This window comes from Frieseomelitta varia, unplaced genomic scaffold (assembly GCF_011392965.1).
Source record: "Frieseomelitta varia isolate USP_RPSP 00005682 unplaced genomic scaffold, Fvar_1.2 scaffold_588, whole genome shotgun sequence".
Classification (NCBI taxonomy): Eukaryota; Metazoa; Arthropoda; class Insecta; order Hymenoptera; family Apidae; genus Frieseomelitta; species Frieseomelitta varia.
Genome location: NW_025110354.1, coordinates 86,257 through 107,937, shown reverse-complemented (window position 1 = coordinate 107,937; position 21,681 = coordinate 86,257). Strand labels below are relative to the sequence as shown.

The 21,681-nt window shown below is 38.9% G+C and overlaps 3 protein-coding genes across 4 annotated transcripts; 2 read left to right on the top strand and 1 right to left on the bottom strand.

Moving 5' to 3' along the window:
• Positions 1–87: 87 nt before the first annotated feature.
• On the bottom strand, positions 88–15,572 carry LOC122534364 (receptor-type guanylate cyclase daf-11). Of its 2 annotated transcripts, XM_043664921.1 has the most exons (15): positions 14,311–14,487; positions 14,057–14,201; positions 10,103–10,370; positions 6,827–6,924; positions 5,877–6,029; positions 2,880–3,005; positions 2,355–2,594; positions 1,912–2,040; positions 1,705–1,834; positions 1,162–1,284; positions 988–1,077; positions 783–906; positions 475–693; positions 296–387; positions 88–229 (listed from the first exon to the last, which is right to left on the bottom strand). In XM_043664921.1, exons 2-15 carry the CDS (start codon positions 14,074–14,076, stop codon positions 89–91), a joined length of 1,953 nt encoding a protein of 650 aa, XP_043520856.1. In that variant the 5' UTR covers positions 14,077–14,201; positions 14,311–14,487; the 3' UTR covers position 88. The 2 variants fall into 2 exon arrangements, with proteins under 2 accessions (XP_043520856.1, XP_043520857.1); XM_043664922.1 differs by lacking the exons at positions 14,057–14,201; positions 14,311–14,487 and adding an exon at positions 15,238–15,572.
• Positions 15,573–16,752: 1,180 nt separating this feature from the next.
• Positions 16,753–18,599, top strand: LOC122534369 (ester hydrolase C11orf54 homolog). The gene is made up of 7 exons (XM_043664932.1): positions 16,753–16,990; positions 17,066–17,158; positions 17,244–17,342; positions 17,413–17,591; positions 17,675–17,936; positions 18,011–18,177; positions 18,320–18,599. Exons 2-7 carry the CDS (start codon positions 17,080–17,082, stop codon positions 18,491–18,493), a joined length of 960 nt encoding a protein of 319 aa, XP_043520867.1. The 5' UTR covers positions 16,753–16,990; positions 17,066–17,079; the 3' UTR covers positions 18,494–18,599.
• A 487-nt stretch (positions 18,600–19,086) lies between these two features.
• LOC122534368 (solute carrier family 35 member G1-like) lies at positions 19,087–20,253 on the top strand. Its single transcript, XM_043664931.1, has 3 exons — positions 19,087–19,398; positions 19,483–19,698; positions 19,766–20,253. The coding sequence occupies exons 1-3, from the start codon at positions 19,087–19,089 to the stop codon at positions 20,246–20,248; spliced, it is 1,011 nt and encodes a 336-aa protein (XP_043520866.1). The 3' UTR covers positions 20,249–20,253.
• Positions 20,254–21,681: the final 1,428 nt, after the last annotated feature.

The window sequence follows — 21,681 nt, the reverse complement described above, 5'->3', positions numbered from 1 at the left end:
GGTCGATAAGGTTGGGTTGCGAAAGACGGATGTAAGGAGTTGGTGGTCGGTTCAGGTACCAGAGGTCCCGTCGGGAATACGGCTCGCATCAAAGGGTACCCTCCTCCCGTAAACGGCGTATGAAAACTGGTCGCACATCCTCGAAGAACGATGGCAGATCCAATTCGGCTGCGCGTGCGATTCCACCGTCTTTGCATTCCAGCCAGTAGGTGTCCATTAGTCCCTTTCCCTGTGAAAAATTCATTTCACTCGTACACGCGCAATTCACGTTCATTCGATTTACAGCGTGTTTTACCTTGACGTCCACCAAGCCACGATGCACGATTTTGAAACCACCTACGGCGTCCAGAGCCTTCTTCATTTCCAGGCTAATGTGTATTCGCAGCGCTTCGTGTGTAAATAAATGACAATTAGTATTAAGAAGACGCGACGAAAACTATGTGTTTAGATATGAAAGGAAAACACGGGACCAACCTTCTCCGGTTGATTCCATACGACTGGCTGTATTCACAGTGTCCCCAAAGAGACAATAACGAGGCATTTTGCTCCCCACGATTCCAGCAACTACGGGTCCCGTGTGGGCACCGCTTCGTATTTGAAGACGTTCACCGGGTCGTTTCGGTACTTGGAACACCGACGAGGCTGCCAGGAGATCGAGGGCCATTGTCGCTATTTCAGACACGTGTTTGTCTCCTTTGAAAAAGAAAAAAATAAATAAATAAATAAATAAATAAATTCCACTAAGTAAAATGAAGATGAGAAAGATCCAAGAAAGCTTTTACCGTTTCGAACGGGCAGGCCAGAGGCAACCATGTACGAATCGCCAATGGTTTCAACTTTGTACACATCGTAACATTCGATACGCGCGTCGAACAGTTTGTAGATGGAATTTAAAAAGGTGACAACCTTCCGGGAAAGATATAATAATAATAATAATGAAAAGATTTGCAAATAAATTGAGAGTAACTTTGTAGAAAAGGATTTTACCTCTAACGGAGTGTTCTCTGCAGCGATTTCTGTAAATCCAACGATGTCGCTGAAATACACGGTCACTGCTTCGTAATATTCTGCTGGAACCTGCGCGACAAAGTGGGCAAAGCTTGTTAGATATCAACAACGTGTCTTTGATACCTTTTTTTCAAACAGGCAATCGTCAATTACCTGTTGAGTTTGCTTCAGTTGTTGAGCAACGCTCGGCGGCAACATTTGAAAGAGCAACGTGTCGCTCTTCCCTTTCTCCTGCTTCAGTTCCCGTGCCTTTTGCGCCAAATTGGCCGCGTACATCTAAAATTTCCCGACGAAAAGACCCGTTTAGCTGACGCGCTACCGGGAAAAACGGTAATTTAACTTGGAACACGGAATTGTTTCATCACCAATTAGAATCGTTAGCGGCGCGATGGAATTAAGGAAAAAAAAAAAAAAAAAATGAGATGGAGCAGTTGGATGAAAGTCTTTAATTTCGTTATCTCTCGCCGCGCGCAGCAGCGAGGTAAAAGTATTATATGTACTGTAGTAATGAAATTCGATCGGAAGCAATGGAAGTGCACACGCCCAATTGAAATTGTCGATGCCGCGACCAATAAAATACGTTCTTTCTTGCTCATAAAGATGGAGCATTTCTCGAAAGACGTTAGATTCGCCAGACGAATAAATTGAATTTTAAATCTAATTACATCGCGATTATGAGAGGGAACAATCACTTACTTGTATCGTCGCAACCGCGTTACGTACTAATATTATAATGATGGGGGAAACGACCAACACCAGCACCACTATAGCTATCCCAGCAACTTCTTTGTTGCTCGCGTCTTGCAAAGTTGAATTCACATAATCCCTGTTTGTAACACAACTTGTCGTGTAAAAAGGTTGCATCACGCGGCATAATTAATTCGACCGAACGAATATACTCACCTAATCATGTGACGTAATTCTCGTTGAAGTTTACGCAGCTCGTCCACGTACGTTGCCATTGAATCGAAATAAGCGATAGCATCCTCTACGCTTGGTTCCCTCTTTTGGTTCTGGAGGATTTCATCTCGTCTGTAACGCACGTTTCCCAAACAAACCTATCTCCCTTGTTTCATGCATTCTACACGCCGATGTACCTCCAACTTTTCATCTCACTCATTCTATATATGTACGTAAGTTTACCCTTAGATTTCGAAAGTCGTTCTTTTTTTTCTTTTTTTTTTTTTTTTTTTTTTTTTTTTTTTTGTTTTTTTTTTTTTTTTTTTTTTACTTTTTTTTTTTTTTTTTTTTTTTTTTTTTTTTTTTTTTTTTTTTTTAGCTGTTTAAAATGTCTTTTCCCTTTTCGTTTCTTTTAAGTGGATTTTCTTAATGTGATCGTTGCGTACCTAGATTTAATTCTTCCATATTCCGGCATGGTGCGGGTGAGCTCTGCGTAAAAATGTTTGAGAGAAGGCACGTATGTGAGAGATCCAGAAAGAAGGTCACGTCCAAGAGCTTCGTGGCGAACATAGCTGACGTAATTGTCTCCCAGAAGGATCCCGCGTCCGAAGTAATTGATCCCGTACACGGAAGCAATGCCCAAGCTCTCGATGCTCCTCAGTAAATTTTTAAACGCTATCAGATACCTGAAAACGACGAGTTTACACCCTCACTCGCACGAATCTGAACGAAGTTTTTTCACTGTCAATCTCTCATCGCTGTCGTTCGAAAAAAAAAAAAGAGACTCTGGCTGTTACTCACGAAACATCGGTGGAGCTATTTGGTAACTCTCTTATCTTACTTTGTCTCTCTCTTTCTCAAACTGAGAAAAATTACTTAAACGAATTCCAAAGTTATCTAAAGTTCTCCAAAGTTCTTCGCGCCGGTATTGCTAAACGAATGTCCCAGCGAGAAAGAAATCCGCCCTTTACCTCCAAACTCCGCTATTATCCGTCTCTTTGATCTGATTAGTCAGATGGTCCAGCATCGCCGCGTTCACGCTCGTATACCAGGCCATCACCTCGGTAATGCTGCTCTCTTCCGAACTTATCTTCTGCCTGGGAAACGAACAAACTTTGTACTTAGACCCCGGTTAACTTCCGTTATTCGCAGGTCAGAGATTCGAAGGACAGCGACGCTTTCTTACACGCGTCTTAAAGAGCGAAACTTCGCTAAAGCTAAAGAGGGGGGTTGTACGCGATTTTTCCCGCGAATTTGTTCCATTTTTTTCCCCTCTAGAAGATTTCCTACTGTTTCCTTTCTCTCGATTCGTTGTTCCTTCATACAACAGAACGGAAACTCTGAACAGAGATTCTTATTATAAAGAGAGCGACGCGAGACGGTGGTCGAGATTGAATCGAGTCGATAGATAGGTATGTAGCGTATCGTATCGAGTTGCATATCGTTGTACATTGTACCCGTGGTAGTTATCGAGATAGTCAGAGAACATGATAGTCATAGAACGTTAAAGAGAAAGCAGAGGAGGGGTGGAAAGAGGGAGGGGCGGGCAGAGGGGTCTAAAAATATTGTCTACTGCTCCAAATGGGCGGTCACGCGCTCATGTGTGACAACCTCATCCATTGCTCATAAAGGTAGTTCGACAGAGAAGGCCGAGAAGCGACAGAGGGAAAATGACGTACGATTTCTTTGAGAGAATTTATTACAGCTCCGTACGTAATGTGTTATTCTCATTTATTGACATTTTCCATTTTTTTTTTTTTTTTTTTTTTTTAATGAGACGCGAATTCAAACCTTGAACCTCAAATATCTCGTTGCTTTAATGTAAATCGAACGCTGCTTTCACTTTCTAGCTTTCAAACGAATATAAATACGTTCTCCTCTCGTCTTCGACAAATTTTCGATGCACAAATTTGCGATATACGAAACGAATGTTACTAGAGCGTTAATTGGCTGAAACGAGAGACCAGCCACGGCGATAGAACGTATTGAAAATAATCAGCCACTCTAATTAATTCTGTCGGCAGAGAAACTCGACCGATCGATCCAAAGCCGGCCGAAAATTAATAGAGCATCGGGAATCGTACGGCGTTATCGCGTTGTTCGATGAAATCGAGTTAACACCGATCCTTTCCCTTCCCCGTTATCCCTGTGTCAGCCACCATAATACCATCGCAGGACGAAAGAAGAGGATTGTTAGCGGCTTGTTACCGGTGCTCCCGCTGACAGAAATGCGTTCTATTATCTGACATATGCTCGTATAATAGCCAACGCGAAAACCGCAGACCCTCCCGGCCGATCAATGGAGAATTTCCTGTACAAGAATGCCTAGAACCCCCAATAGCCTTGAACGCGGGAAGAAATCGAATTTCTCCGATTAATCGAACGGCGTATCTCGCCTTTCTTCTTTCCCCCTTTTAGAAAAATATATCCGAGAAGAGTTTTAAAATCGCAGATAAAAACGAAGGAGAGACGACTGCGAGTTTCACGCGCTTTTCGCGTAACGAACTAACGGAGAAATGGGCGTTGAATACGAACGATGTGTGTCTGCGATCCACGTGGATGGGAAATTTCCGCTACATTAACGCGTCATCCTACATAATTTATACGGGATACGTAGCGCCCTTAATTGGTATCGTTTGCCGAGTAAGATTACCAAAGTGTTATTACGGACGTTCCAACTATCTAATCCTTTCCTTAATCTTTTATTAATCGATACTTTCGTAAGACGAATACATGTATATTTTCACACAACATGTTCCTCTGTAACAAATCAATTTCGGCAACCACGGATTGGCAATTATTCATACCGATGCTTGGACTCTTGGCCTTTATCGATTTATTGGACACGTGTATACCTAGTAACGGAGGAGTCTCTCTCGTCGTTTTCGATTCGACAGAATGAAGAGCCTTCACCTTCCGCAAATATTTCTGTAGTACTACACGTTAATATCATAATCTTTCGTATATATATATATATATATCACTGGCATACATCTCTCGTATCTCGGCGAGCTTTAACGCAGATTCGTTGACATTCGACGAGAACAAAGGAAACGAAAGTTTGCGTTCGTTTCGTCGAGATGTAACCACGGTTCGTCTCGGACTCGGTCTTGGAAAAACCGGATCCTGGCTACGTATTTTTATAATCGATCGATATGCCAAGACAAATACGACACGACGATGCTATTATAAAAGCACACACCGTTCCACCATACCGTACCACACGGTATCTCCGTACTGCCGCGCCTTTTGGCCCTCCCCTTTTTAATCAGACACGACACTATTGTACCGTATCGTGCGCACACGTCTGCCGGATTTTTTTTTCGACACTCTAATTTCTCCGCGCCGCGAGACGAACACGATCGTTCGATGTGTTCGGCGTCGAAATTATTATCGAACGAAAATGAACATTCTCGTTCGATTCCCGCGAGAGGAAGACCCTTGTGTTTTATCGAGCAGCGAGAGGAGACACGCGAAAGTGGCGAGTCGTATCCACTTGCACCCGGTGCTGAATGGAAATTCAACAAGTGTCGGGAACGAAGGCCCCGCCAGGAGGGAACAGAGGATTCCATCGTAACTTTCCACGCAGCCGTTGTAACTCCTCCTGCAAACGCACGCTGGCCGATTCCTCCGTGCTTTGTCATTTGCACGTCGACTTTAAAAAAAACCTAATGTTCCTTTCCCTTCGGTTAATCGAATCGGGCCTTCCGCTTTAAATCTTTCCCAGAGGAGGGGGCGTTAATTTTAGCCGGCCGATTGCCGAAAGAGGTGTCGGAGCCAAGGATGGGGAAAATCGCACGCGTCGTGTCGTTCGATCGCGTTACGTCAAGAAAGTTATGGTAATTCAGGTAAAAAGCCGTTCGGGCACACGAGGGGATCCTCTGACGTCATTAGCGTGCTAACGTGGATTCCGTCTGGAGTGAAGAGGGAGGGATGGGGGAGTGGGTTTGCCGATCGATCTGCGTTACCTGAAATCCTCGAGCCGTGCTTGGAAGGCCTCTTTGCTGACCACGTCATAGGTTTGCGTTTTGCTCTCGTCCGTCGGTACCGAGACCAGGGGCCACGTAGTCATGTTGTGAAGAGCCTGATCGGTTATGGCGAATCTCTGCGTCAAGTTCGACCTTGAACAGACGAGCAAACGAGACGCGTCGCGTATTAAAAACTCATCGCGTCGATAACAAACTCGCAGGCGGTGAGGCCGAGTTCGAGCCCGATCGGTGGTTTGTTTGCCGCGCTGCGATAACTGGCGACATTACACTAGCCGAAGAAGGATTCTGGAAATTAATTATTTTTACCGGAGGAAATTTTCGCTAGCGTTTTTTTTAACAGAGTTTCTCCCTCCCCCCTTCTAGGTTTTTATCCGGAGGAACCGAAGCGGAAGGGGTCAGGTCAATATGCCACGTTTCACCGATCATGCGACTCTAATCGCCATCTCGAACCTTGAATTTACCAAGTGCCCGAATAACTCCTCCGTGATTCGAAGGCGAATTAAGACTTATGTAAAATCGTCCGGGATCGTTATAATCGTTACGAATCGTCCGCCGGTAAATTTCTATTTCGATCTACAGATTTAGGTCGAACCGAGGCTGTTCTCACATTCTTATCTCGAAACAGCGAGAAAAGCGCGGTAGCGGTGCCGTTGATTAGAGCCGTTGCCCATTTGTCTTCATTGGCCTGGTACGTTAAAGGGTTCCCTTTCTTTGGACGAATTGGCTTTCGCCACCGGAGTCACGTATACCGGAAAAAGGATCAAGCGATCCTCGAGGTGAAACGACTTTACTGTATTGCGTGCGAAGTTATCCGAACGCGTTCGTTTTGTACGAACGAAATTGTTTTTTTTTTTTTTTTTTTTTTTCTTAATTCGTAACACGGGTGAACGGTTTGAGGGAAAGCCTAACAACATGCTGCGTGATAATACCTCAGGGTATTGCCGTTGGTGTAAATAAAGAACGCAACCTCGGATCTTTCAAGCTGCATCCGCGTGACAACCTTCCCCAAGTCTGTGGCGATTGTTACCTGCAAGAAGTTCAGGACCGTAATCAATCACAATGCGAGAGAGTAAAAGAAAGAGCGAAAAGAAAAAAGAAATTAATAGAAAGAGAGTCGACGACGTAGCAACGTCGACACGATCAAACATAATTATTGTTTGAAATTTATTCTATCGTCGGACTGAATCGGGATAATACAAAACGCGTGAGGATCGAACCGCTTTGTCGGGTTCGTGGAACTTTCGAAAGGAGATGAAACTAAATATAAGGGTAGGACAAAGTGGACAGAATAGAGTAGGCGGAATACTTCCTAGATACACATTGTGTGGTCACTCGAACTCTTAAGTACCTATGGCCTTCCATCATACTTGCAACGCCTCTATGTTTACAGTGTTATACGAGTATTTCAATAATTATAGATCCGGCCATCGTGATAAAGCGATGGTGAAATATAGCCTTCATTTTGCACTTCACTCAGGGAAAATAACGATTATTGGAAACGGACGGACGTTGAAATTTTCGCGACTCATGCAACGTAATGGATAGTCGATAAGCATCTGGATAAAAATTAATTCAATCCCGCGTCTTTGATCATTTTCGGTTTTTGTAGCGTCTGACGATTATTATCAACGACGGTGCGGAGTGTTGACACGTTCGATCGTCGCGGATGGGAAACATCAAGCGAAACAACGTTAGATTTGCACACTCTATCCGTTATACCAAGATTGCAACAGTGTTGACTCGATGTGACGACGATAGTCTCTACCATGTAGTAATCTCTACCATGAATCGAAACTTGTAAAATTATTATACAAAAATAAAGACTCTCTCCAATAGTAAAGTCTAAAAAGTCGAAGAAAGCATTGAAACGACTTCTCTGCAAAGGAAAAGAAAAGAAAAAAAAAAAAAGAAAAGAAAAAGAGGAAACATTTAATACGCCGCGAATGCCGAAGGAATGGACCGTAATTCATTCCGTTCGTCGGTGGTATCGCAAACAATTTAATTTTGATCAAGAGGAGAAGGCGTTTCCTTTAAAAGGTAAATGAAGTTTTCCTATAGATTTTAATTATGGAGGGCGTGGCAGAGCAGCGACGCGAACGGGTATAAAACTCTCGACACGCTTAGCAGGACGATGGCAAACACACCGGGAACGATGAAGATGGGGACGAGGACGAGCGACGAGGAGTACGCGCGTCCATTCTTTTCCATTCTTTCCTTATGCTATGCCACCGGTGCTCTTCAAATAAAGTAACTCGAGATCGAACGGTGCACTCGAGGCTACAACCTCCCCCTCCCCCCTCCCATCCCTCGTCGTTTCGATGAATTTCGATCGGATCTAACACTCCTCCTCCACCTCGTCAACTCTTCCAACACTGTTCCACTTCAGTAATAACCATCCACGAACCGAGCGAGGCTACTTCATTCTAGTATGGAAATTTTTTCGACGACAGCTAAGGATGGAACTGACATTGTCGCGTGCCAACTAGCGTGCCCAGATCCTGTTGGAAAAAGTATCAAATATCAAATACACACGCAGTGTTTCGCAATATGCACTTCCTTTTGTCATTCTTGACCGTACTTTACGCTAGATCGACTGTTCGATTGGGCAAGGAATGAAAAGAGAGAGAAATCGACAGAGGGGAAGGAAGAATTCGTTTAACGCGGATCTTTTCGGACGACCTGTCTGTCCGCGTGTTTGTGGTTTCCTCGTTGGGACGAATTAAAAGAATCGAGATGTCGAAAACATGTTGTTCCACTCCTCCTTCCTTGTTAACTCGAATTCCATCCGTTTTCGTGGATCGATCGCTCACTGTCAATACGATTCCCTATGAGGAATCATTGTGAAGAGCTCGACGCACCATGAAACAATGCCTATGTGCTTTTGCTGATGATGACAAATGTATTGTGTTATTATTGAGAATCGGTTATTGCTACGTGGTTATTTATATATATATTTATATATATATAATATAATAAATATATATATATATTATATATATAAAAATAAATATATACGTATTACAATTCTTGATAAAGTACGTAATGATCGATAAAGTTGCGTAAAAAGAATCCTATCGTCTGCTGTGAAGGGCAACAACGTCAGTCGTGTCATCAAGGAATTTCGCGTATTTTAATTCCCCCTGAGAAGACGGTCCATGCCTCTGAATATGTTCTCTCATCGAACAGTTTTCCTCTCGGTTCTACACCGAGGGGGAAAAAGCAAAAGTTTCGGCGCGCAATATTCGTTACTATGCATCGTTTTAATTTATCGACGACGCGACGTGCCGAATCGAAAAAAAAAACGTCAATTTTAAACACGGATTTATTGGAAACTCGAGAATCGACCACAAGCACCGATGATCAGTCGTGTGCAAGCTCGCGCACGATGTTGAAACAAGTATCAACATTGAAAAAAAAAAAGAAAAAGGAAAAAAAAAGAATTGACGGTCAGTCTCGTTGAAATTTAGCTTTTTAGCTGCTCGGCATTAAGGGAAACGACTTGTGCATTAAAGAAGGCACTGAACCGGAAAATGAAGAATCGAGGTCAACCGTAAAAGGGTTTAATGCCAATTGGATAATCGTCGTTTGTAACAACGAGACTTTTCTCCTTTAAAAGGGTGCGACGTTGTGAATGAACGGAGATAAAAACGATAAAAGAATTTCCTAAATTCCCTAAACAAGAGCCTGTTTCTCGTGAACAAACGCGACAACAATATTTTCAACCTCTCTTTCTTTGTCGAACGCGTTCGATTTTTTGATAAATAACAAGTTGAGAATCGTTCTTGGTCGTGCTGCACGATCCATGTTCGAGAAATTACTCGACTCGATAAAGCGATTAAAAATCATTAGAAATCATGGACAAAGGGTTTTGTAACCGATACGTTATCATGATCTATACCCTCACCGTGGAACAATCGAAGAAACGAAGGAAGAATGCATTGGCTACGATTGAAGGAATGAGCACGTAGGTGTAGTACATGTTTGCTCACACTCCTTTGTTACTGTCAGGTAACAAAGGTTCATCGATCGATTATTACCGTTGAATTATGCGTATTCCGACAAAAAAAAAAAACAAACAAAAAAGAGAGGGGAAAAAATAGAAATTAAGAAACGCTGTTCGAGATGATTCAAAGCGAATCGAAAACAAAGGGGGGGGTCGAGTAAAATATTTGGACTTCGAGAAAAACGTCTGATCCCTTGATTACCTGCGTTTCAATATCGGAGACCTCCTGCCGATAGATCAGGATGTCATGAAGCGTGTTAGCTGTCTGGACGATCAATGCTAGAATCGGTATGAATGGCAGCACCAGCATTTGTAGCAGCTGAATTCGTCGTCCACGGCGATGTGCCGGGTCCGTAGCACGTGCCCAGCAGGACTTCTTTCGGTTGGTCTTTGTCGCCGAGACATCGTCCGACGAGAGACTCCTCACCGAGCTTACTTCCGCCACGCACGAGCCATTACGCGGTGACATGCTGAAATAATTTCCACCGTTTCTTTTTCAATTCCTAGCCGAAAGCGAGCCATTCACTTTGAACGCCTTATCACACAACAACAACAACAACAACAACACACACACACACACGAACTGTTACAGACACTAGAATGAGTTGAAAATTCGTTAGAAAAATACTAACAAAGAAAAAAAAGAAAAAAAAAAACAATACTTCGCGATGCATATCAATCACACGTTTCAATCAACGATTGAAGAAAGGGGGGAAAAACAAATGAAAATTTCGTTCTCGGCGAGCATCGGTGTTGGTTAGTTGCAGATGGAGGTCATGCATACGAGGAGGCATTGTGGAACGTGTTCGACGGCCGTTCAAGTGAGCGTGCGTGCACGCGCTACAAGCCGGGGCAAATATTGTAATTAAACTATGCGAGCTATTTTACACTTAACTATATTAAAAGGAGAGACTATTTACGCTTAACTGCACGGCACACAAGAGTCATTCTTTGACAGATTGAAATTTAGACATACATTTAACCTGTGAGAGTAGATTACGGGTAGTTCTACAGCAGTTCGTGCTCGTGCAACTGTTAGGGGCTTCGAGCTCTTACGCTCGAACTACGAGGCCACGAATTTAATGGCCAAGCAAAATGTCATTCCGTCCCGTGTTTCTCCTGTCCTGTGTCGTGTTCTTTTGATCAACGATTGATCACGATGCACGATACCACTGACGCCACCAGTTTTTCCTTTGTTTCCTTTCTATTCACCAGCGGAATTAAATAACCGAGGGAACAAGCAACGAACGAGGGCGAGGCCTTTTTCGCGGAGAAGAAAGGAGAGCCATTGAACTTTTCACTGTTGCAGGTTGTTACGTATCGATGGTTCATCCTACAGGGAATTCCATTGATTTTGCCTTTTTTCAATTACGAGCAAAAAGACACGCGTGTTTCGCGCGTCGTGTTCTCGATAGAAAACGACTGATCGTGATACACGATACTGGGCACCGTCAGGTTTCCTTTCTTTCCTTTCCACTCGCTGGCGAAATTAAATAATCGAGGAAACAAGCAAGGCCTTCCCCGCGAAGAAGAAAAGGAGAGCCTTTGACATCGAGCCTTTTGCACGAGCAACTCGTTTGACACACGTGTTTTTCCTCAGCGCGTCGTGAAAGAAAATCAAACACAGTGTAAAGGAGAGGATCGAACGAGCGGCAGCCAACGTCGGTTTGAATAGTAGGCTGATTGTCACAAGTATACATTCAAGACACAAATTAGTAAGCCTGTTCTTCCCCTTTCCCCTTCCCTCCCCCTTCCCGCCCCACCCCCGTCTTTTGATTCCCAACGAAATGCTTGCAATCGCGACGATCTGTTTTTATTTCACTCGGCTGGGAAACGACGCAGCGTGGCGAACGATACGCTCGGTGAATGAAAATACCGAAGACTCGCTTGTACGAATTCGAATTAATTCGTACAATCGTCAAACGTTGTTGTTTGAGCAACTGCGTTATAACGAAGAACGCGCAATAGAGCAGCAACAGGAGAGGGACATTGCTTACAGCTGGCTTCCGTAAACCGCAATCGAGCGAAATGATGATCGCTGACGTGCATTGCCTGTTGTTCTCTGAATACGAGGTAATAATCTCGCAGCAGCGGAGCAAGACCAAGTTTAAGACCATTCTCTTCTTCTAAACTTCGCGCACAATGAAGCTAACCGCCGTGAAATCAAATCTTTAAACCCGGCAGCCTCCCATAGTACGCTGTTGCTACACTGTCGCCGGTTTCTCTAATTTCCGAAAACAACAACAACCGGGGGGGGGGGGGATGATTTGGGTCAAACGGACCATGAGAAAGTTTGCCAAATAAGTTATCTATTTTGTAAAAATCTCTCCTAGTAGAAAACACGCGCCGATGATTTTTATCTTACGAGTTAATAAAATGCATTCCAACAGCAAACGGGTGCGCGTAAACTGATCCGAATTAAGACGAGCAAATACGAGAAGGTAGTCACGCAGATATATCTGTTTAACGCAGAACAGCTACGAGCCCTGTAGGTAGGTACACGAGGAAAGTTAAATTCATTTGTAAATGGAAAACAGAAAATTCGACGCGAGGTGACTCGAAGTAGATGCGTTCTCTGTGCGTTTAACAGAGGAAAAAAACGATGAAACGTGAGGGAAGCAATTTCGTGAACTGCTCTCGGTCGGAGATTGCCTCTAAATTTCTTCGCATACCGAGCTATCCGTTCGAAAAATCTTCTACGTGAAATTGGGCCTGAAAATTCCAAAGACGCAAAGACTTGCACGCGCCGCGCCGAGAGCACGCAAGAATCGAAGTGAAGGAAACTCGATCCGAGTACATGAATTATCCGACAGAATGGTGTCCGATCGATGTCCTCATGTCGGAGGAAGGAAAACTGAAAGAATAAAAGGGACACGTAACAAAGAAAATTCATAGCTTCCTTCGAGGTTTCCTTCGAGATTGTAGACACACGTATGACGTGTGTTTTTTTCCCTTCCAACCCCTCGGTTGTTGTTGACGATCGGAATAACGCCGTTGTCTGTCGAGAGAGCAAGTTGCAATTAATGAACCGCGTGTCGGAGGTACGGTGCAAGCCTGTCCCATACTTGTCGCTGAAGGCAACCCGCCATTAGATTATGCACCGCCACTGTAGTGGTTTATTGCCATGTTACTACACACGATGCAAAGGGAATCCATGTCGAGCCACGAGGAACACGTCACGGCATCTGCCCGAAACCGCACCTTCGTAATTGCGTACGTCGTATTACGGATTTCTCGCTCACGAGACGATTCACGTTCCACCGGAAACTTCAAAACTGTGTGAATGAAATGGATCCGAATGGATCCGAGATTTTGATAGAGTTTGTTGTTGAGCAAAAGAAAGAAAAAAAAAAAAAAGAGAAGAAGCCAAGGCGAGTACATACAATTTGAAACGAGGATTTGTGAGATTTCAGAGGATTCTGTAAAAAAGAATTTAGTAGAATTATCGTCAAAGGAACCGGCTTATCGAAGATCTTATAATTATAAAGCCACGAAAATCAGTTACTCTACCAAGGGTTTCCACGTACTGGTTTTGGGAGGTCTATCGCAAAGCCGCATAATCGGATGCCACGAAACCACAAACCCATCGACAAAGAAGGTGGAAGAGAATACAGATTCTTTCATCGCTGAAAGGAAGTTCAGAGAGTAGATGAATGCACTGAGCTAGGCGACGATGGCTTTGCTCCTCGAGGAGAGGATGCCCGGAGCTAGCAGAGAACCGAGTAAATTAACAAGTTGTGAAATCCCGAACTTTGTAATAGATGGGAAATAAATTTGTTTCAACGGACAAAGGGGAGATAGAAAAAGATACGGCGACACGCGTAGAGGTAGAACGGCGATGATTTAAGAAGATTAAGGAAGCGGACTGTTCGGATGAAAGGAATCTCGGTTCGGGACGGAACGTGTTTCTACACGAGGAAATATATCTGCTTATCCCCTCTGTATAAGCTTGGCAATTGTTGAAAAGTCACGAATCGAACGACGAACCCCTGAAACCATGATCAAAAGCACGAAGCAGGAAGCATCGGCATGGCAGTGATTTCTGTAAAGCGAGAGGAGGTGAAAGCACGGTAGTGGAAGATATCCACGGATGCATCGATGCAGCCGAAGTATCGTACGTGTAGCTACTCAATCGCATGCAAACCGATATACTCACTCGTTTTGTATGGTGAGCATGACTGCAGGGGCCACGGTGTCCACCCTCACCTCGCGCGATCTCTCGCGATTCGATGGATCCGACTTCGGGCCTGAATGACTTAGGTACAACCAGGCGTATTATCTCATAGAGGAGGCTGCTCTCTCTGTCCATTCAGTCTCGATATAAAGGTATATACGCGGGGGAAGGGGCTACTATCAAACCATCTCAATGGCAACGACTACAAATAATCTACGAGCTGCAATCTTACGTACATACGTTCCGCTGTCTTGCGAGCACGGCTAAACGCACCGTATTTTTCATTTCGGGCTCGCAGGTTTCACTTTCGACGTTATCGACTCGCAGTACGATCGATCGATCGTCTTCATTACGCATTCCCACGGCATCCCGTGTCATTAATGGAAAAAAATTGCCGTCATCCTCTCTTCCTCTTTCTCCTCCTCTTCTTTCTCTTTTCTTTTTTTTTTAATAAAAAATATTCTGACACTGATTCAGGGGAAGGAATCGATAGATTCGCGGGGGAAATAAAAATACGTCGAATAATTTTTCGCCTGATGATGATCGTTGAATATAATCAATCTAAGCCTGACTCTGCTTTCGAAAGCAATTCGATAATCGTAAACCTGAAATTTCACTCGTAAACCGAATTATTGGCAAATTTTAGAGTGAAAAATAATCACCGCTCTTTGTGGTCTCACTAGTAGTAAATGAAAGAGCGAAAGTGATAGAATCAATCATCGAATTGTCTAAATAAATGTTACAAAAACGCTGTAATCGTAATGTTAATTTCGCAAGATCCGAGAACCCTGAGAAACAACAAATACAATAGGGAAAAGAATATTTCACAAACATTAATAGAAGAATAGTTTGATCCACAGCATGCAAAATTCTAGAATTCAGCTGGGATATTACAACATTTAGGTTAATTGCATGCTATAGAGATCGAGAGAAAGGGAGATGTGGACAGACTGATCGATTACATTAACATAAAAAAAAAAAAAAAAAGAAAAAGAAAAAAAAAAAAAGCATGCGAGAAAATATTAAATGGCCTTTTAATTTCGAAAAAATCGCATGCCAGTTCCAATTCGTGAATAGATTCGTGGCAAAGAAACAAGAGTGTCCATCAGTATACGAGCAACCACGAACAACCGGTGTACGTCAATAGAGAAAATTGCTCTTACGCGTGTTTAAACGAGGACCACGAGAGACACGTGGTTGAAGTCACGAGGACGTTCCTCTCTCGTGTTTAAAACTCTCCTCGTCTCTTTCGATCTTTCTTTTGGTTTTCGCTTCCTTTTCCCGCTCAATGATACTGTGCCTCTTGTCACGCGGTTACACCAGTACGTACGTACTTAACGATTCTTTCTCTCCTTTGATCTCAATCGGTAATTCTCAAAGATGTTTCTATGAATTTTTTAATCTGTTTCTAGCATCCGTAATAATACGTAAGGATCCTTTGTTCGAAACGTTTTAATCTCCTCTTTTCCTCTCTCTTCGTCTCGATCGTTCTTTTTGTTTCGATCGTAATCCAGGAATTTTCAATAAAAAAAATATTCTCTACGCTCGTTTTCTTTTCTCTCGCTGGTTTCTAAATATTTTGCGATTACGCGGTGAAAATTTTCTTTTTCTAATTGAGGGAAATTAATAAAAACGGTGAGAGTAGTGTTCGACGTGATTCGAGGTCGGAGAGACAATGAAGAAACCGAAAGAACAAACAGATGTTTCCGCATGGAATGCGCGACCGCATACTGACGATACGATCCAGGAACGTTGGCTGATACGCGATAGACTCCTTCGACGTCCAATGCGCATCCCCAACAACCCTACCGAACACTGACGTACATATTTCAACCCTCTTTTCCGACTTTTATATCGGATCATTTCCAACATCACGTTCAATTATCAATTACCCTACAAATTCTATCGCCAAAATAAAATTGAAAACGAAAAATAATAATAATCTTCCTTTTCAAACTTTGAATTCCACTTGTGCTGTTAAAAATTTGTTATCAAAAATTCACTTAGTACGTGAATACTCTGCGTGGAAAAATTTTTAAATACTTTTTTAAACACATTCTTCTATCTATATCCAAAATGCATGAATTGCAAGATTGATTTGAAATATAATGTTATCAAGCAATTATCGATGTGAAAATTCTTCAGAAATGTCAATGTGATTTGATGAATTTATTATTTTGATTTCGTTGTTTGACACGTGTGGATATCTTGTTGTTCTAAACTGCATCGTGTTGCCATCTCTGAAGGAAACTATAAGTAATTTCTAACACGATAGTTTTTAACGCGAATTATCTTATCGGTTTCGCATTTGACCACTTGACATTTTTTCCTTCTTAAATGCATTATCTTGTTCGCATAATATGCTCTTTGATAGAAAACTATATGAAACTTCCTTTAAGTTTATTATTTTCGATGCAATCTAATTATAAAATTGTCCAAAAAATTTGAAAAATATTCCATACATCCATTTTTTTTTTGTTTTGTTTTTGTCTCGTTTCTATCAAGTAACATATATTTATATGTATATTATTTGTTTTAAATTATTTGACTTAGTATCTTTTAATCTTATAGAAATTTAAAAAATTAATGTTTTGACTTCTCAATGATAACGCAAAATTGATCTTTCGTCAATATCTTAACTTCAACAACTTATGCACAGTGAAATGTGTTGAATTCAATTATAAGCAGGTCTACATATCTGTATAAAAGAGAGATTACGTAATAAAAATTATTAAATTGCAGATATACATCCTTGCAACTGATTTATTACGCTCTTACGAAATAAAAAGTCGTACTCAAACACGTGATTAGATAAAGTAAATTTCCTCTGGCGAGATAGATAGATTACTGGCAAGTAATTATTACTCCTTTTACATACGTTCTTTAATAAATTACACATACGGTTCTTATTTAAAGGTAATTTGAATCATATTTACATTTGTATTTAAATTATTATACATCTACATTAATATTTTAAAAACAAATTTTTAGACAATATATTGATCATGACAACTTTGAATCCTAATGAACTTACCATAATACAAAGAGAGCTACACGTTCCTTCTCTTGATGAAATAAAAGATGGTAATTTTCAATATAATCTCTGTTTATAAAAAAATTTTAATGACGTAATATAAACATATATTTTAATAAATATATTTTTTAATAGTTTTGAAAAAAGGATTGGTTAAAAATTTCGCGAATGTTGAAGTAGAAATTGTTGATTGCCCAGATTTAACCCAAGAACCTTTCACACTTGCTGCACCAGGTAAATAATGTTCTAAATTTTAAATATCTTCTATACTATTTTAAATTAATATATGAAATTTAATATTTAGGTTTAGGTGGTAACTCAATATTGCTGGAAATTGGTGGTCCATCATTTCTTCTTCCTACTGTGCAAAAAGATAAATTATATGATATTCAACAACTTTTGAATCACTTACAATACAAAAAAGATTCTTTTGTTATTGGAGCAGGTGCTGGCCCATGGCCATATCTAAATTCCAATTGTGAAGTATAATAACTAAATTAAGTTTTTAGTTATAAATCTATATATTTGGTTTAATTATTTACTAGATATGTAAAACTTTCTTCTAGCTTATAATGAACTTGATTGTTTCATCATCCAGTGTACAAAATGGAACTCGTATTTCATCTGTCAATACAGCAAATGGGAACTGTGTGCTTCAAACATTACCTGACAATGAAACAAGACTTGCTTTATTAGCTAATTTATTTGTAACTGAAGGAAAACCAGGAAAAGTTCTAAAAGTGCATGCTAAGACACGTACTGGAAATAATGATTTTATTGCATCTATGCAAAAAGCAATTGCTCAACATTATCCAAATAATCTTGTTGGTAAGAATTATTATGACTAATAAATATATTTTATATTATAGTTCAATATCTGTATTAAATTTTTACAATTATAGGATTAGGAGGAACATTTTTAATCAAAAATGGAAAAATTAAACAACACGTTATGGCTGATTTCTCAAAAACTCCATTAAATACTGAAACACAACTTAATAACTGGTTGCACTTTTATAATATGTCAACACCTTTAATAGCTGTTGGTACATTCGTCAGTTCTGAAAGTGTAAGTAAAATCATATAAAACTGGATAAACTATCCAAGCTGCACTTTAACAACATTATTGGCAATAAATGATTTGAAATTTTTAAAAATCTATTATATGTAGTATTGTTTTATAGTATTCTGCATGTGTATTGTAATTTTAGGATTTAGATCTTCGTGTTCAACACTTCCACAGTTTTTCCCACCATGGAGAGGGTGGTCATTATCATATTGATACAACACCAGAAACTATAGAATATCTGGGTTATTTCAACTTGGGTACTACACTTTATCGTGTAGATAAACCACTAAGTGGTCTTCAGTTTGGAAAGGATTAATTTTCGTTACATAATTATATATGCATTTTATCCAAATAAAAGTAGTGCATAAATGTTTATAATATTATAACAAAAACATGTAAATATATATTTGAAAGAAAAAATATATTTTCAAGCCATTTTACTAATATAATAAAAATTATTATTGAAATAAAATTAAAGTGTATGAATATATCTACAAGCTGCATAAATGTCATAACGTATTCAATGTACAATTCATTCAACAAAAAATTTAATTAATCTATTAATAAATCTATTAAGTTATGTAATTACGAATAGATGTACTTGTTCCAGGTATGTTGATGAATACATTAATTTTGAAAGCTGTAAAATACACATAGAATGGATCATATCAGTTTTACAACAAACTGGATCTTGTTAACATTTTTCTACCGTTTTACATTCAGACGAATTTCAATCCGATCATTACATTTTCCAAATCTTCCTACCGTATTAATCCGTAATAAGCTGTTTGACGTGCAAAGCTGTATGTTAATTTTATCAGACAGCAGATGTATTAGTGGTAAACGGTAGTATACCGCAAATGTCTCGTTTAGTATAATCGTGTATCGTAACTGTAAAGTAGCTGAACGATGAAATTCAGCATTGAATCTACTGCTTCTTATAATAGTATCCATCCAGCATATCATTATACTGAACAATTTGCCAATAATGCTGAAACATATCAAGAGAGTACCAAATGGTATGGAGTGTTTTTGGCATTTTTATCAGGTACATTTTTTACAATTAGTTCTGCATTAGTTAAAGCAGTAGAAAACGTACATCCTATGGTATTACTGGCTATCAGATCTGTTCTACAAATGTTAGTTATGGCTGCTGTAGCATTTAAAGTTTCTAAAAATGTTTTTGGACCCAAAGGACAAAGAATGCTTTTACATTTACAAGTATGTCAATTATAAAATTAATAATAATTATATTCTATGTATTAATAAGTAAAAAATCTAATACAGTATTTCATCTTTTCTTAGGGAATAGTAGGTGGTGCAACTCTATCATTATTATATTATAGTTTTCGAAAATTACCTATAGGAGATGCTACAACAATCATATTTAGTTCTCCAGTGATTGTTATTGCATTATCTTTCATTCTGTTGAAAGAACCTTGTGGAATATTACGTGTGATAGTTATGTGTGCACTCTTTGCAGGTGTCGTTTTTGTATCTAAACCACCGTTTCTATTTCAGGTAAAAAAATTCTTTATAAGATTTTTTTATAAATGAACAATTTGGCATGAAATATTTGTTTTTCTAGATTCACAGAACTGAACCATACAATGTGATGGGATATATATGCGCTATCTTGGCAACCCTTTTTACAGCTCTCAACATAGTTATTATGAGAAAGTGTTCAGAAATCCATTATTCAACAATAATCTTCAACCTATCTTGGTATTCACTTGTTACAGCAATATTTTTCTTCTTCCTCATATCAGACAATCACGAACAAAAATCAAAGTTGCCACATGATTGGATTACCTGGAGTAAAATATTGTTAGTAGCACTAACTGGATTATCAGGTCAAGTTTTGGTAACTAATGCATTAAAGATAGAAAGTGCTGGAAAAGTATCTGTGACTAGATCTTTAGATATTATTTTGGCTTATATTGTACAAGTATATTTTTTCGGAGATCAGCCTACATCAACCAGTATCATTGGAGCATTTCTAATCATAGTTTCTGTTATATGTATGGGATTTGAGAAAGAAATTTATAATATTTGTGATTTTATTCCCTAATTAAAGATACAGTACCTTAAATTATTTACTTGCTTTTAGCATAAACATAGATAATATTATACATATTTTTATGAATGGTGAAAACATTATTATTATACCACTATGTATTTAGCTTATTGAGTTTCATAATATAAAGTTTTAAGATTTTATACAATATAATGTTGAATTATATATAATTACTATTCATTTACATAATTTTTTTAGTCGCATAAATTTATCTCACACAAATTTCCATTTGAAATAAAAACGAAAGTATCAAGTATTTAAGAGTGTAATTTAACAAACTGACTTTTTCAAATCTACGTTTTTTCCAAACTTTGTTATTAGATAGATGTGACATAATTTTTAAAGTATACAAATGAATATATATTTACAATTGTACACACATTATTATCATATGTACTTCGAATTATCCGTAACTTTGTGCGGACATAATTAATTGTATTTTATAACTGTTGGTTTATTAAAAAAAAAATATATATATATCTACGATTAACAACACCATTTCCAAGATAATAGTATATACACTTTCATTCTTTAGCTATTTTATTCCTGATAGATACAAACAATTCTATCAAGAAAATGCTAATTTAGAGCTTATAAATTTATACATATTCTTGGAGCTTACTTACATTATAACTAAAGTAATACATATAAGAATTCTTTAAAACTTTATCATGCAACATAGTATTATATGCTACACTAATTATTTTAGATCAATTATCGTTAGAAAGAAGCCACGGATACTTACATGCAATCAATCTTCTTGTAGTTGAAAAAAATCAAAAAAATTATATTATAGCCTTTCTTGTCTGTACCTCTTTTAAACATTCTGTTATGAAATTTCATCCAATTTGAATATTTTTGCAATTATTGCCACCTGCACTAGCTGCTCTATGCGTTAACTACATAAATTTTCGAATTTGTGTTATACTTAAATAATATAAAAGCTACCGTTAAATGAAAATGTAATATGTATAATATTAAAATAAAAATTATTTATACATAATATCAACTTTTGTCTGAGTTGTTTGATGTTTCTTATGTAAATATATATTTATATATTTCTTATCCAAAAATTGTAACTTTACATTGGTCACATATAAATTTTTTTGTTCTTACATGTCTTATAATTTTGAGACTATGTGAGGTCTAGTTTGTATGACCAATTTAAATAAATTTAAGCCAGTTTTAAATGTTTCTTTAGTGTTATAACAGTAGCATAATTACATATATTACTAAAATAGTTAATCACTATTCCAGTATATACACAAGATACAAAATATGATGCTGTCCTATGAATGTAATTATTAAACGCATTCTTTATTACTTGAATAATTTTACTGATGCTTTTCTCAAAATAAAATTATCAATATCTTTTTATCTATTTATTTGTTGAATCTTTTCTAATAATTTTGTTTATATGGGTATCA